At 48.6% G+C, this 16,042-nt stretch overlaps 3 protein-coding genes across 3 annotated transcripts, besides 9 other annotated features; 2 read left to right on the top strand and 1 right to left on the bottom strand.

Annotated features, from left to right (window-relative positions):
- Positions 1–410: 410 nt before the first annotated feature.
- Positions 411–442: a microsatellite.
- Positions 443–668: 226 nt separating this feature from the next.
- ACLA_079950 (putative CorA family metal ion transporter) lies at positions 669–3,554 on the top strand (the record flags this gene model as incomplete). Its single annotated transcript, XM_001267736.1, has 4 exons — positions 669–1,057; positions 1,133–3,127; positions 3,206–3,408; positions 3,484–3,554. The coding sequence occupies 4 exons, from the start codon at positions 669–671 to the stop codon at positions 3,552–3,554; spliced, it is 2,658 nt and encodes an 885-aa protein (XP_001267737.1).
- A 386-nt stretch (positions 3,555–3,940) lies between these two features.
- Positions 3,941–3,962: a microsatellite.
- A 1,218-nt stretch (positions 3,963–5,180) lies between these two features.
- Positions 5,181–5,224: a microsatellite.
- Positions 5,225–5,378: 154 nt separating this feature from the next.
- Positions 5,379–8,096, top strand: ACLA_079960 (putative phospholipid metabolism enzyme regulator; the record flags this gene model as incomplete). The annotated part of the gene is made up of 1 exon (XM_001267737.1): positions 5,379–8,096. The coding sequence occupies one exon, from the start codon at positions 5,379–5,381 to the stop codon at positions 8,094–8,096; it is 2,718 nt and encodes a 905-aa protein (XP_001267738.1).
- A 471-nt stretch (positions 8,097–8,567) lies between these two features.
- Positions 8,568–8,609: a microsatellite.
- Positions 8,610–9,193: 584 nt separating this feature from the next.
- ACLA_079970 (DUF3824 domain-containing protein) lies at positions 9,194–11,862 on the bottom strand (the record flags this gene model as incomplete). Its single annotated transcript, XM_001267738.1, has 3 exons — positions 9,194–9,684; positions 9,749–10,075; positions 10,146–11,862. The coding sequence occupies 3 exons, from the start codon at positions 11,860–11,862 to the stop codon at positions 9,194–9,196; spliced, it is 2,535 nt and encodes an 844-aa protein (XP_001267739.1).
- Positions 9,407–9,436: a microsatellite.
- An 80-nt stretch (positions 11,863–11,942) lies between the features above and the next one.
- Positions 11,943–11,966: a microsatellite.
- Positions 11,967–12,173: 207 nt separating this feature from the next.
- Positions 12,174–12,199: a microsatellite.
- A 127-nt stretch (positions 12,200–12,326) lies between these two features.
- Positions 12,327–12,360: a microsatellite.
- A 1,082-nt stretch (positions 12,361–13,442) lies between these two features.
- Positions 13,443–13,478: a microsatellite.
- The last annotated feature ends 2,564 nt before the right edge of the window (positions 13,479–16,042 follow it).

Here is a 16,042-nt window from a genome sequence, read left to right on the forward strand (position 1 = left end):
TAGATTCATACAAACACAGTAGGAGAAACCCCCTGTCGTTCGATTTAGATCAACATTCCAGCTTTCATTGACATGGGGGCCTGCCTTAGTGATCGGCAGAGCCTGCAAGGCGACGACTACGAGGCCGCAAGGCCGCAAGGCCAATGGATAATAAGGCTCCAATGATCTCATCGTCATCTGCCGGCCGCCTCAGGCACTCACTCCACCTTGTCCACCGCCGCCTTGCCAGAGCGTTTTGTCTCCTCCTCTATCCTGCTTCCTCCTGGCAAGTTGTTGTTTGCAATCACGATTAGTTTTGCTCCAAATAGCTTCTCATTAACCTTCCAGCGTTGTCACTTTGATGAAGCAAACCCCCCGGTCCCTGAATCGCCCATGTTTTACTGTACCACGCCACAGGCGTCATTTGCAAGCGACCTCTCCACGTCTCGACTTCTCCACGTCTCACTATCTCTACGCTTGAATTTAACTTGGAATCGGTGAGCGCTGGTGAACTGTCAATGGTCATGCTCTGCTCTGCATCTTTAGAACCACTACGACACTGTGACCCCTGATTGGGCTCCGCTTACTGTCACTTCGTGTGAGTCAACGATCTTCCATCCGAAACAGCTTCTCGAGGACATTCGACGAGTCGATAATATCCCGATTCGAGCGATATTCTTCGTGGCGGAATGCCTTCCAGCAAGTCATCATCGGGCAACGGCCACCGTAGCGGGACAGCTGCGGCTACGGGAGCTATGCGTAGTCCAAGGGACTACAGGGACTACGAGACCTCCGCCCCACAAACCCACTATGGGCATGACACCGCATCGGAGAGCAGGCCTGCGACGAATAAACCCAAGCGGAAGAGGAACCGTCATCGAAAGCGTCGAAATCGTCGGCAGTCATTCCTTACCCCGGAAGAATCCCATCCTGGAGCCGGGGCCAACGGTGCGGATACAGAGGATCTGACCATGATGGCGGGGGACCAGCACCATTCTCGACCAGCGCTACCGTTCTACGATTTAAGAAGAGATTTGAGCAGTACGAGCTTGGAGAGTGAGGCGTTGCTTGATCACCGGTATGTTGTGTACCCATGTGTAGCAGGCTTGGTTTGGTCTGCATAGCTAACCATGGGCCGTTGTGATAATTATAGGGATCAACCGATGATGCGCCCACGGAGAGAAAGCAGACTCGCTCAATCTTTTCGACCGGGTTCGATGTCGATCCCATCCCGCTCTACTGACCTAGTTCCCCGCAGCACACCGTCTGGCCCGAAGGCATACCACGCAGAAGACGATAGTGACGGTTCGGAGGGAATGGACGATCGCACACCGTTGATACGGCCTTCTTCAGGCCACCATGGCAGCCGGTCGTGGTATGGAACGGATTCTATACCGAGTCCTTTCGCTTCGCGTCAGCGACGTTCCTCAGGTCAGACTACGTCCTCCCGGTGCTCGCCCCATGGTCTCGCAACTCCCATAGATCCCGACCGCGATTATGATATCAATAATCCTCCATCAATTCCAAGCTCACCCAAACTAGGGGGTGACATGAACTATGATGATGCGGTGGTCACAGGGGCCGATTTCGATTTTGCTTTGGCGAAATCGATTGACAATCGCATGCAGGCGGGCTCTCGGCCCAACGATATGGTGATCGAAGTGGAGGGTGGTGCAAATCGGCCGAAGACCTCGACTCAGTCTTCTCCATCGTCCCCGCAGCTTCCCCCGCACGAGGCTCTCCGTCGACGTCGCACTGTCACTCTGCCTGTGGAAGAGGATGTTTGCTTTCCTACGGAAGAAGTGTCTGAGTTAGCCGAGGAAGATGCACGGAGAACATCTCGAGAAGATGAACGGCGGCGACGGCGCATCAAGGAGTGGCCAGACTTGTCTGTCCTGGAAGAATGGAGTCGCGAGGAGAAAGAGGAGCGGACTGGTGTCCTCCGTGCAAAGAAAATCAGTGAGCCTGTGTTGATTGAGGGTCGGCTTCGACCTCAGTATCGGGTTTGGCGACGGGAGGAGGAGGAAGCACCGTATCGATTCACGTACTTCAACGAAGAATTTCAGAGCACCATCCATTCCCAGAGTATATCCGAGCTGGTACAGCCTGGGGGGAACTTCCGGGAGTTGTTCATCCCTGATCCCCCCGAATTGGAAGATTCCTCCGATGAGGAAGACTATGAGGATGAGCAACATCACAGCGACAATGTCACTGAATCCAACTACAGCAGTAACAATCACAATAACACGACCCCTGAAGGAAGCAAAGCGGCACAGTCTGGTGGAAGCAATGCCGCTGCTCCCAATACCTCTCGGGTTCAGCCCCGCATGTCTGTGATCAGCGAAGCTGTGTCCGAAGCACGCACATCGGGCGAGGGCTCACCTGCGCGAAAGACGTCGGTTCCCAAACCTAAGAGATATGGGCCGCGCCCAACCTTCTGGCTGGACGTCCTTTGCCCGACGGACGCCGAGATGCGAGTGATTGCCAAGGCGTTTGGGATCCATGCGTTGACAGCTGAAGATATTATGATGCAGGAGGCACGCGAGAAGGTGGAATTGTTCCGGAACTACTACTTCGTCAACTATCGGACCTTTGAACAGGATCCCAACAGCGAGAACTACCTGCAACCCGTGAATATGTACATCGTGGTATTTCGGGAGGGCATATTGACCTTTCATTTCTCTCAGACACCACACCCGGCGAATGTCCGCCGGCGAATCCGCCAGCTGATGGATTACTTGATACTCAGCTCCGACTGGATTTCGTATGCGCTGATTGACGACATCACCGACGTGTTTGGTCCGCTCATCCAAGCCATCGAGGACGAGGTTGACGATATTGATGAGAGGATCATGAAGATGCACTCCCCTGGGCGCGGAATGGATTCTAACAACCATCGAGATGATGAGAGCCAAGATGGACCAGAGCCCCCGGCACCTGGCGAGATGCTGCGTCGGGTGGGAGAAAGCCGCAAGAAGGTCATGGGAATGTACCGACTGTTGAGCAACAAGGCCGACGTGGTGAAAGGATTCGCGAAGCGGTGCAACGAGCATTGGGAGGTTGCGCCCAAATCGGAGATCGGACTGTATTTGGGCGACATTCAAGACCATATCATGACCATGACCAGCAGTTTGACTTACTATGAGACGTAAGATCCCATCTCTCCCTGCTTTAGAGGTTCAGGCAGTTGCACGACAAACTGGCTGACCGATGTTCTTCTACATAGGCTCCTATCGCGCGCACATTCGAACTACCTTGCACAGATCAACATCTTGATGAACGAACGACAAGAACGGACTGCCGATGTGCTCGGTAAACTGACCGTTCTGGGAACGATCGTGCTTCCCATGAACATCATCTGCGGTATGTGGGGGATGAACGTCAAGGTTCCTGGTCAAGAGGTGGATAGCCTCACGTGGTTCTGGTCCAGTAAGTCCCTTCGCTCAATGTCAAAAACTATCGCTATGTCAGCTTCAGACCAGCTAATAATCATGGCCTGATCAGTCACGGGAGGGTTGATTATTTTCGCCTTTGCCTCTTTCCTCATCGCCAAGCGAGTCTACAAGATCGTGTAGATGTGGCGCAGTTTTCCTCGAATAATGTTGATGATAACGACGAATCATCATCAAACATGATACCCTGAATTGTGTATATTCCTGCTATCTGAGATACATTGGATGTGTTTTACCTGGTATTTATTGGTGTTTGTATAAGGGATTGGGGTGTTTTTGGGTGGGTGATTTTGGCTTTGTATAGACGAGAACTACAGTGATGTACACAACAACTACAACAAGGATGTTTATTATTCAGATGCCTGTCTAGATATATTCATGACTATATCAATAAACTACCAGGTCGGAAAGTGATCCACCAATCTGCTGATCTCCCCAGACCATCTCCGGTATAGAAAGATGAATAATGCCAACCTTTTGGTCTCCTTCCATGTTCTCTGTTACTCTGACTCTCTCTCTCTCTCTCTCTCTTTTAGTCCAGATATCAATCCTGACGCTTCATCTCAGGCCATTCAACGGTCAATTTGCTCTTTTCGAGATTCTGGGGGAAAAAATTAAAAAAAAAAAAAATCAAAAACTGGGCACCGCAGGAAAATGAGGTCATCATGACTTCTGTATTTATATTACCGTAATTATGGCCACATTACACTCCATCTGCTTTGTAATATTACCGATTGCGGTAACCAGCCTGTCACCAGGCCTGGGCCTTCTTTCTTTCTTCCCCCCCTCAACCTCGCTCTCCTGATCTCTTTCGTCGCCTTCGTCTATCTTCTTCCTCTTCCATCTAACTGATTTACCGTGTTGCTTCCTCCTCTGTGCGCCTCGTCTTTCTGCTCTTCTATCATCATTTTCCATCTTCAAATCGCTCCCACATCACAGTCCTCCCTCCTCATCTTCGTACCTCGCAGCCTTCTCAATCCACTCTCCCCAGACGTCTCACCCCCATACCAACCGGTGACGGGGCCTTCGGCCTTTCCCACGCTAAACTAACTGCCTTAAGCCTGGGTTTTCTGACGTGGGCCGCTACCATTGGATCTTGCGTACACCTCCCCTGGCTGGACGATCGTAAACGGAACAAGCTTGCTGGTATTGATCGAAACTGTCAACATCCTCACTCCGGTTGCCCGCCTGGAAGCCCTCAAAACAATCTCCCTTCACACCGGTTTACACTGCATTAATTGGAAGGTCTCGATTCCTTGCGTGCTCCTGCACTTGTTCACCTGCTACTGGCCCTGCCTGTCCCTTGGCTGGACCAGCGCGCCATCTATCTCCTTGGAGAGCTTGTTCTAGACATTCGATTGCCGCCTGTCTTCTGATCAAGTTATGTCCCCTGTGCTGTTGAATCCGCCTCGGTCTACCTGGCGTGCTAGTTGATTTTCTGAATAATCCGGGAAAACAACTTTGATCTGAACGGTTGGCGGAGTACGATTTCTCACCACACTACCTATCTACACTCCCGTCCGCCAACGATTTTCCTATCGTCCTCCTTCTCGGCGTTCACTCACATCTTTTTATCACCACATTACTCCTTCAGCATGTGGTCTGCGCCTATTCGTCCTCTGCCTGCGTCTTCCGTGTAACGTGTTTCTCTGTACCACAGGGCGATCATCCATCATCCCACCCTCCGTCCATCTCCCGACTTCCCGCACCAAACTGCGTCTATCGGCTTTGCCAACCCTGCGTGGTAGCTTTTTTTTTTTTTTTTTTTTTTTATCTCTTAATTTTTTTGTTTTAATTTAATTTCGATTTTAATTTTCGTCGACATCCCACGCGCCTGCTTCCTCTTTTTCCACCCCCTTCCTTCGTGCATCCTGGTGTTACTGGTTCCCTCTCGGATCTCCTGACTTATCAACATCGTGTCAGCAAAGTCCTGACTCGACAAAGATCATGGCAGCGGAGTCCGAGAGGTCGCCTTACCCCAATGGTTCTTTTGGTGGGCCCAGGGTGGCTCAAGGCGACGAGCCTGCCTCATCTGCCTCCCGGCGGTCTGCCAGCGAAAGTGATATGGTGGAATTGCCACGTTCCGCATTTAAATCTCAAACTCAAGCCTCAGTCTTAGCCCAGTTGCCTAAACTGTCGTCTGCGATTCCTGCCATCTCTGCTCCGCCGTCCACGACGAATTCCACCCTGTCCTCCCGCGAGTCCTCCCCGGTTCGGTCCTCCTCTCGCGCACGCAATCCCACATCCGCCCCTCGAGTCTCCAAACCGCGCAGAAACAGCTTGGATCACAATTCACATCCTTCTATACCGGCTCAAATCACTGGCGCCGGCACGGTTCCCTCTGCAACTGTGGTACAACGAGCATTGTCCCAGCCCAGCAAGCCTCCTGTGCTGAGCCCTTCCCCGAATGTCGACCCGTCCCCCAATGTTGCCGACCCCGACAAAGCCAGCAACATGCCGTTATGGGGCTCTACCCCTCCGAATATCTCAAGCAAGCGGTCTCTGCCTCCATCCGACGACCTGGCCGCCCGAGGGGACCGGAGTGTACCTCGCGCCGTAAGCAACCGCATCAATGGACCTGGATCCGCCCTCGAAACTGTGGAGGAGATGGTCAGCGATCCGTCAACGCCATCGGCCGATACCATTTTGAACCAGCCTCTACCCGAGGAGTCACGACTCCAGAATATCGACGAGGAAACGACCCCAAAAGCTTCCAGGCACCATAATGAGAGTGGGAGTGACAGTGGTGGTGGGAATAAAAGCTCTGAGCGGATGGAAGATACTCGTCGTTGGGTGTCATCGGGAACCAGAGGCGCTGCCTCTATCATCCCCAAGCGTTCCACCGCCTCGTTGACGGGCGGCCGCGGAAAACATACAGAGGGCTCCGTCCGTAACATGATCGTTGAGACCGAAACTGTGACTTCCATCCCCCAGGTTTCTTTGGGCGTCGTCCCGGGCGAGCGAGGCACTTCGGGCCGGGTGGATAACGGTACCCTCCGGATGAAGCCAAGCACAGAAACGATCCGTCCCAGAAAGGAAAAGAGAAGGACCCGCAAGCCCGCTGCTCTGACGAGTGGAGCGGCGTCTTCAAAGGCTGATATCTTTGAAGCGAAAGTGGCGAGTGCGGTGGACGAGGCCGATGTGTCAGACTCCGACGAAACGTTCGTATATGAATCCAATCCCCCAGACCCGTATCCGGTCCGGCCGAGCCGGTATCACTCCCGCACCCCCAGTGCAACATCCATGGCAAGCCAAGTCGACCAGCTGGCAGGTCGGGCACGCCACAGCATGAGAGACACAACCCATAGTGTAACGGGCAAACGCAGCATGAAATTCACGAATAACTACACCAGCAGCGTGGACGGTGACGCCGCCGAGGAAGGCGGCCGGCCCCTTTCAAGAGTGGAGGGCGGTGGCACGCACACACCCCGTCACCATCATATTGGGCGGTATGGACGCAGCGGCAACGTGCATCCATCACTCTTCGATAGTGACTCGCCATTCCCGCAATCACAAGCCCATTCTAAGTCGCCGCGACACTTCATCGGCAGTGGACTACGGCAATCCAGACATGCTAATTCCCGCGGACTCCCGAACTACCGCACCATCAATGGTAACAAGAAGGCCGGTGACATGTACGGTTATGACTTTGATGCAGAAGGGGCCGACGATGAGCGCACACCACTGGTTGGGTCGGCACGAGTCGCTCGAAGCCGCCATGGTGCTCGACGTCCGAACAGCGCAAGTTTGCGCCAAATGGAATACATGCAGCAGCGGCAACGCGGGTGTTTCTCGCGCAATGGCGTGTGTTTACTTATAGGGCTGTTGTTGCTGTTGATTGTCGGAGGTGCCACCTCGTTCATTGTCGGTATCACCAAATCGCTACAGGATGTGCAGATCCTTGCGATCCAGAATGTGCTCGCTTCCGAGCAAGAGATTATGCTGGATCTCAGCGTGCAAGCCGTTAACCCCAATCTGTTCCCTGTGGCGGTGGAGGACTTGGATGTGAGTATCTTGGCCAAGAGCCGTTTTGTCGGGACGGAGAAGCTGGATCTGGATCAAGTCCCTCGTACTAAACAAAGCCGGAAACGAGCAGAGTTGGCCCAACATGTACGCTGTAGCAGAGATAACACCTGCACATCGGATCAGTCGGTCAATGTCACAGGGGGGGTCGACAAGGGCACTGATCCGATCCCGACCGACCCAGCTGGTGATCCTCACCCCATGTCACTTGGTCGAGTTTTCCGCTTTGACTCGCCTCTCTTGTTCGAGTCATCTCCTTGGAACCACTTAGCGTCTACATCGAAGGGCCAGCTCCGTCTTGCTCGGCCTGGCAATGAAACGGAGGAAGGCGATACGGAGCGGTGGGAGCGGGTTCTCCAGCATCCTTTTCAACTGATAGTGCGCGGGGTCATCAAGTACCAGTTGCCTTTGAGCTCGAGATACTATTCCGCGCCTGTGAGTTCCAGCGTGATGGTTGTACCCAATGAGGATAACGACGGTACGCCTGATCCCGATTCCGGGAATAATGGTACGGTCTCAACATCTGCGACAAATTTATACCGTCGAACCCTATCTGGTCATCCTGCAAGTGAATCTGATCGCCAGTCCTCTGCCGCTGTGAAGAGGACCCTCGAAACGATTGCACGTGCTTTTACCGCCTGAGAACGTAGGGTTTAACCACTTGGATTGATCCCTGAACTGCGCTGAGCTTCACTCTTGTTTTGTATACGCGTGTTAAAACCCTGGCCGGTTGCTTTGAAACCATACCCCATTTGTATATCCCCTTGGCCCTTGATCAGGAAAAATGGTTACAAGTAATCAAGATTGACTCTTGAGACTACCATTATTCCTTTCCTGAACATCTATCTCTTCTTTCCCAATTGGATTTCCAGGCAACTATCGGTCTTAATTCCTGGTCCAGTTGTTTCCACTCATTTCTGAGATATGATTCCCCCCTTCCTTTTGTCGAACGACTTCCCCTCGTCCTTATTGGATCCCACTGCACATCTTTGGCCTGTTGGACGATGTTACGTGTGATGATGACTCGATTTACTCATGTCATGAAACGGCAGCAAAAAGAAGAAGAAAACAATAAAAACAAACGAAAAGAGCATGGACTTGTTGTCTGTTATATTTTTTTTCTTGGCTTTTTGCTTTTCTTTTCTTTTCTCTTCTCTGTTTGATAAAAAAAAGATGCATCAGCGCGGCGCAGTGACACGACTTTTGGTTTTGATACCTCACCCTTTTCCCCCCAACATTGCGTCCGGTCCGGCAGGGAGATTGTTTGATTACTTAGAAGATATGTTTTCTCGTTGGTTTTATTTAGAAACTGGCCAGGATGGATCCAGGGTTGATTGGCCATCTACTGGCTTCTTCTGTTTCTGTTGCTTATCTCGGCTGGAGCGAACAGACAGGTCCACGTCCATGTGTGTATGTGTGTACATAATCCGTCAGTAACATATTCAGTACAGACTACCTTTTGTGTTCGACTGTCATGATACCAGTTGGACCCTTGGATACTTTGCAGCTATTCATCATTGTTTCTCATGTAGTTAAATAAATCACATCGGAAGGTCAGGCATGCGCAGGGGTCATGGTCATTATTAGGTCATATCATATCCATCCACATCAATCATAATAGGTCAGTCATGGGTGTGTCCATTCATCACGTAGCATCAAAAAAGCAAAAGCAGAAACCAAAAGAAGAAGAATTCAGGGGAAATCATCAATCAATCATTTCAAAAACGGGAAAAAATGATCTAGGCAAACACCCGGTTGATCCCACGGAGCAATCTCTCCACCCGGTCTGCCAGCGGGTCAGGCAGATCGTCGTGACCGCGCTCCGGGAGTAGGCGGCCCTGTGCGTCGAACCGGGCCGGCAGGTCGATGGTGGAGTCCGAGTCCGACTCTTGGTGTTTGGTGGTGTGATGGCTGGGGTGAGACGGGGTGGGTTTGTGGTGCGATCTTCTTGTGGAGGAAGAGGAGGAGGGATAGGAGGAGGAATGGCGGCGTCGGTGGGAGCCGCGGTCCCTGTGGTGACGAGCAATTGACGACTCAATGGTCGAGTCGCTGTCATCTGTCTCGTAGCCGGGGTCGATGGGGTGGGTATCGGAACTGCTGGGGATGGAGATCGCGTCGGGGATGAGGTCGAAGGCGACGGATTTGGGATGCGCAGGTTGGCTTACTGCACGTGCGCGGCGCGCGGTGTCGGCACGCGGTGTCCTCAGAGGGGATGGAGGTTCATCTACACCTGCATCGATGTGGTAAGTATGGTCCTGGGGCCGGAGGGTTTGGGTGCTTTTCCCTGAACCCACCATGTTGCATGGGATATTGGGCAGTGGGAGGGGAAGAGTTCCATGCAGCACTCACATTCTCATCTGCCCTCCGGGGCCGAGGTGCATATCGATTCGGCCCTGATTCAGGAGGATAGCCGTACCCTTGCGCTGGAGGGACCGCTCCTGGCGGGGGTGGGTAGTCGGCCGGGTTGTACGGCATGTTATTGGCAATCGGAACAGGGGTTGGACCCGGAGGCGGAGGGAAGTAGTTGGTGTTGGGATAGAATTGAGTCTCGGCAGGTTGCTGGGCTGGAGGTAGAGGCGACGGCGGGTACGGCGGTTCTGAGAATGAATCATCCTCATATTCTGTCAGTCAACGTTAGTCTTCTCCCCTCAGTCCAATGTTTGCAGGTTTTTAGGGGGTAGTGCATCTTACTTGACCGCTCTCTCTCTTCCTTCTTGTGATCCCTATGCTGCTTGAGCTTGTGAGCGGCATAGCCAACGCCTGTAGCGGCCAGGGCAGCCTCGGCAATTTCACGGGAGCGACTGCGATGCTTGCGGTGGCGGCTTCGTCGCCTGGAACCGTCCCGATCAGAGTCGGACGGGCTCGAGCTGTATCTACCGCCTCGACTGCGGGTACGGCTATGGCTACGGCCACGACCCCGCCGGGCGGCTGAATCAGACGCATCCGAGTGGTAGTATCCCTGCTGGCTAGCGGGACGGCCGTAGTAATGTGCTGAAGGAATGCTTCCGGCCACGGGGTGGTCTCCGTATTCAATCAAACCGGCCGAGTCACGGTTAGGATCGGGGTAGATTTCGGACGGTGCCCGGCTTCGGGAACGGGCTCGGCGTCTCTCGCGGTGCTTCCCTTCTTCTCCCTCTTTCATCTTGTGCTTCTCGTACAGCCCAGTGGCGACGGCGGTACCCAGGCCGGCAGCAACTACGGGGAGTGCGTGCCTGAGCCGACTGTGAGACCGAGAACCCTTGCGGGAGCGGGAGCGGCTGCGAGCCCTTTCCACCAGTCCGGCCACTGCGGCTCCGGCCAAGCCTGCTTCGGCCATGTGCTTTCGCATGCGAGACTGGCTGCCTTTCTCACTCTTTGCATCCTTTTCCGGCCGAGAGGAGCTGGAGGCGCGACGATGGCGCGAGCGACTCCGTCGGTCGTTCTTCGACTTTTTCCGCGCCAGGGCCACCGCACCGGCAATGGCAGCGGCGCCCAGGCCGATCTCGGCCAAAGTCTTCGCACGCGAGTGGGAGTGAGAGCGGCTGCGGCTGCGACCACTACGACTGTGGCTATGGTGATAATGCTGGTGACGATGGCGGGAGCTGCGGTCATCATCGTACGAGTGAGATCGACGACGACTCTTGCTGCGATAGTACTCCCTGGCGCGTGAGGCAGCACTCACCGCGACAGCGCCTAGGGCCCCAGCACCCAGATCCTTTCCGACACGGCCGAGGCCACTTGACACCTCTTCTCCTTCCTTCTTCCGGTGGTTGCGAAGCAGTTCCGCTGCACCGAGCCCGACAAGAGCACCTTCCGCTAGGTGGCGTCGATGATGGGGGTGGTCATCGTACTCGCGGACTTCTTTGCGGATGTGGACTATGCTGTCATCACTGCTGTACTCTTCTTGGTCGTCCCTGCGGCGACTGGCCTGGGAGACCGAGTCACCAGGGCTGAGTTCGCGGCGAAGGCGGCGGTCATCGTCATACTCGCGAACCCGGCGATGATAGTAGTAAGCCGGCTCCCGTTCGACCTCGGAGCGGTGAACGACCGCATAGTCGGGCTCATGGGGGTATACAGTCAGGGGGCCTCGCGCTTCACAGATTAGTATCAGCTGGACTGGACAGGGTCGTGTGGAGCAAGAGGGGTACTCACGTTCGTAATAATCTCTTTCGGAGCGATAGTCGTACGGACGCGAGTCATAATCGATTTCTCGCTCATAGCGCTGTACCATGACGGGTTCTTCTCGCTCTGTTGAGCGGCGGATGACCAATTCTCGATCACCGGCGATGGAGTCTTCGCGGCGGAAGATCAGATCACGCTCCCGCTCCTCCTCTGATGGAATGACGTAACGCTTGATTGAGACGGTGGAGGATCGAGGCTCATCCCAGTCTCGATCCCGTTCGCGTTCTCTGTACATGTAAGACGACATGAGTGCTGGTGGGTTTTTAAAACGATAAGGTACGAGACAGAGAGTTGAAGATGGGGAGGTTTGAAAAGAAGGGGGAAATTAAAAAAAAAAAAAAAAAAAAAAAACAACGAGATGGATCAGTAGCGATTATGGAAGTGCCTGGAAAAGCGAGAGAGAGAGAGATAGAGAGAGGGGCGAAGAAGGAAGTGGGGTGGGATAGAAGATTATGCGAGAAGACGATCAATCAGGCTGTGTCAAATGCAAGTACTAAGAGTCTAAGTCGTTCAGTTATGCTTAGGCAAGGCTGACGGAATCACAAAGAAGATGCAGGCGACAGGAATTGACAGGAATTGACAGGACACCGAGAGCCGCTCTGCAAGGATGGGACACTCTTCAAACAGATGATTTGATAGAGGGTAATGACGAGGATGATGACAGTGTTAAGTGGTAGCAAGAGGATTGTTTCTGGGGAGTATTATTTGATGAAAAGATGAAGCAAAAGATGAAGCAAGAGATGAAGAGAGAGAGAGAGATGAAAAAGATGAAGAGAAGGGAATTGTTACTGACCTTGTTGCCTTAATATTCTTATTCTCGTTTGCTCAACACGAAGACGAGACGACGTGACACTTAATAATCAGCAGATCTCCGAGTAGTTTCGTTGACGATACTCTTGCAACGATCAATCATACACACTTATTTCGTGCAGGCATCATCGAGTTGCCGGTATTTATATCAACCATCAATCGTCTCCAAGTGTCCTCGCTCCCGCACCAAAATACCCAATAGGTCCCATAATAATCATGACTTCATGATGGACAAAGAAAAGTGGCTCAGATTTTGCGCCCGAGACCATCCGCCTGCTCCTTGTCCCATGTTGAGGCTCCTTCTGGGCATTGTCGATGAAGATCTGTCTTGGTTTTTTTTTCCGGAGCCTCATTCTGCTGTGTTTCATTCGAGGCTTCATATCCTTTGTTGACAGTTCAAGAGCAGTTGTCTACTATAATATTGTATCAATCAAAATAATTCATCCATGGATGCTCATATATATACCTGATGGGATGGATGTACCTGAGTCTCAACCATGGGCGATTCCTTTGTGGTTTTGGGTCTACCAGAACATGGCTCTCTAATCTCTATTGTTCTCGACTTGTAAAGACTAAAGACTACAGAAGCTCAGCTGGATTAATATTGATGTGCATCTATCCCAAAGTCGATCAAGATCTAATGTATATACTAAATAATAGATAGTCCGTCCATACTATCGTCAGTACTGAAGAACCACTAGAGGTAATCACCCCCTTCCGGCACATGATACCACTCTGCAAAATTTTCATCTCAACATTAAAATATATATCTTTACTCCTTGCATTTCATATCAAGTCCATCAATATTATTAATTTAGTTGGATTACCTAGTAAATAAAAACATAAATATACATATTTAGATATACTAAAAGTCTGGATTAATATCTAATTTTTCTAACATGTTCTGATAGTATTTTTTAGCCAGGTGAGAAGGTATCTATAGAGCCTTATCTACCTACTCTTTCTTAATCTATATCTTATTATCTAGCATAAAAGTGAAGCTATTTATATGGTCTAGATTTACTGGATTTACTGGATTCACTAGATTTACTGGCATAGTGAGCAGTGGGAGCTACTAGGGGGTAGGAGCATATAAATACCTATCTAGATCCAGAGTTAAATAAGGAGAACTAGCTAGTGGATATAGTGCTAGCTAGCATAGAGTCTAGATATATAAATATCTCTCTAGATTAACTATAGATTAAGAGCCTCCTTCTGCTTCAAAGAGATACTTTTAGTTAATCTCTATGAATACTATCATCTCTTCCTCCTACTGAGAGAAGTAATTAATAATATAGCTAGCTAATTACTATGGTGGAGGCATCTGCAGCAGTAGCATCTATAGTAGAGCTAGTAGAGCTAGTATTAAAGATAGATAGGAAGGGTAGTTAGATAGCAGAGTAGGTAGAGAAGACTATAAAGTCTTTATTTTTAGTATATTTATTATAGAATTTTAAGTAGCCTAAGTCTCTTACTTCTATTCTTTTTTCTCCTTCTTCTTCTACTCCTACTTTAGTTTCTAGATCTCTATAGCCTTTACTTTCTTATCTTTCTCCTTCTTCTTTAACTCCCAGGCCTCATAGGCCTTTAGGGCCTTATCTAGGCTATAGATATAGCCTAGAGATAGCTTAAACTTCTCTTTAGAGTGCTGTAAGTATTAATTCTTTAAGGTAATAGTAGTACTGAGTAGATTATGATAGCTATTCTAAAGAAGGGTAATGCTATTTAACTTACTAATAAGTAGATAAGTAAGATGCTTCTTATATTTTAGTAAGGTAGTAGGTAATGCCTGCTATATCTACTAAAAATAGGAGAGGTATTCTTCTTCTGATATAGGGGTTTCAAAGCTAAGGGTAGAGATAACTAGCTCTAGAGATAGAGAAGTAGTATCTACCTCTTCTAGAGCCTATTTTATATGCTTTATCACTATTTTTAGGTTAATTAGCTAGAGACCTGAGGTTCTCTAGCCTATAGAGATCTAGGTAGATGTTATTAAAGCATTCTAGGTAGTAAAGAGGCTATCTAAAAAGTCTTCCTTTATAATATTTACCTGGCTAATATATAGGTGCTTCCTAACTTCTGTTAAATAGGCATAAGATAGTAGGCTAAATATATATAGATCTAGTGATTAAAGTAAATAAGATATATATAGTAATATATAGATTAGGATGATCTAATTATCCTAATAGATCTATATAAATCTAAATAAAAGATGAGATTTATACCTATTAATTAGCAGTAGCTATAATAGCTAATCTATCTTCTTCCCTGTATGTGTTACCTAGCTTATATTTATCTAGGGAATAAAGATATATTAAAGCTATTTAATAGCATGCTGCCTATTACTATATCCCTTTAAAAAAACACTAATCTATATATTAGAATCTATAAAATAAAGTAGCTAGCCTGTATAGATCTGCTTCTCTTTAAAGATAATATATAGTGAGAGATACTTCTTATTTATACTATAGTATTCTAGAATAGTAGCCTATTCTTAATTATCTAAGCTAGTAGTATAGCACTACTATATATAGAGATAGCTTTAATATATAATTACCTTCTTTTTATAGTATAAAATACCTATATAGAATCCCTTCTTATCCACATTCTAGATATCTTTATAGAAGATATAATATTTCTTTATCATATGCTTGAAGAGCTTAATAAAAAGTAAAATAATCTAAGGCTATACCTAAAGTATATATTTCTTATCTAGAAAAGATTCTTATATCTACTTAAATTTATAATAGTATTTAAAGAATTTTACATGCTAGTGCATGCTAACTAGCTTAAATTTAATACTTAATTATTAGTAATTCTACTTATATAGAAGATTTATAGTGTCCCTAAGCATCTTATAGCTTAGAGGGAAGCTAGATTCTATCTAATATATAATCTAATTATAGAGAACCTCCTCTTAGATTTTATCTAGCTTCTAGAATTATTAAAAAGCCTTAGATTATGGCTGCTATATGTCTTTCACCTAATGGTATAGAGTATAGTAGTTAATTCTGTATATATAAGCTACTTCATAAATTAACTAAAATTTATATTAATTTATAGCCTTAATTACTTTCTCCAGGTAAACAGCTAGAGGGGGTAGAAGAGGTAGCTCTCTCTTATTTTTACTATATTCTACCTCTAATTCTCCTATAAGTATTAAAGATAGGGAAGAAAGCAGTAATAATATAAAAAGTAGGCTCTCTAGATTATATACTTATGTTTCTGGAATCTCCCTTACCCATATAGGTAGCAAAGATAGTGGTAGAAGGGGGGGGGTAATATGCAGTAGGCTTATAAGATATAGTAGTATTATAGGTACATTAAATTAAATTTCTTCTAAATTTTCAGTAGTATCATTATTATTTTCTAGATATAAATATTAGCAGTGCTTTATTGCATATAATTTACTACTTATAATCTATTTTAGATATGTTTTCATGGAATAATTTAATATGGAATGTGGACAGATCTGTGGTTGAGATGAAAATTTTGCAGAGTGGTATCATGTGCTGGAAGGGGGTGATTACCTCTAGCCTATCCACAAAGTAACAGAAAATTCTTCCATACTCAATATAATTTCTAGACTCGATCAGTCGATCTTCCAGGCCCCATTC

Source organism: Aspergillus clavatus, genomic scaffold, assembly GCF_000002715.2.
Source record: "Aspergillus clavatus NRRL 1 1099423829806 genomic scaffold, whole genome shotgun sequence".
Taxonomy (NCBI): Eukaryota; Fungi; Ascomycota; class Eurotiomycetes; order Eurotiales; family Aspergillaceae; genus Aspergillus; species Aspergillus clavatus.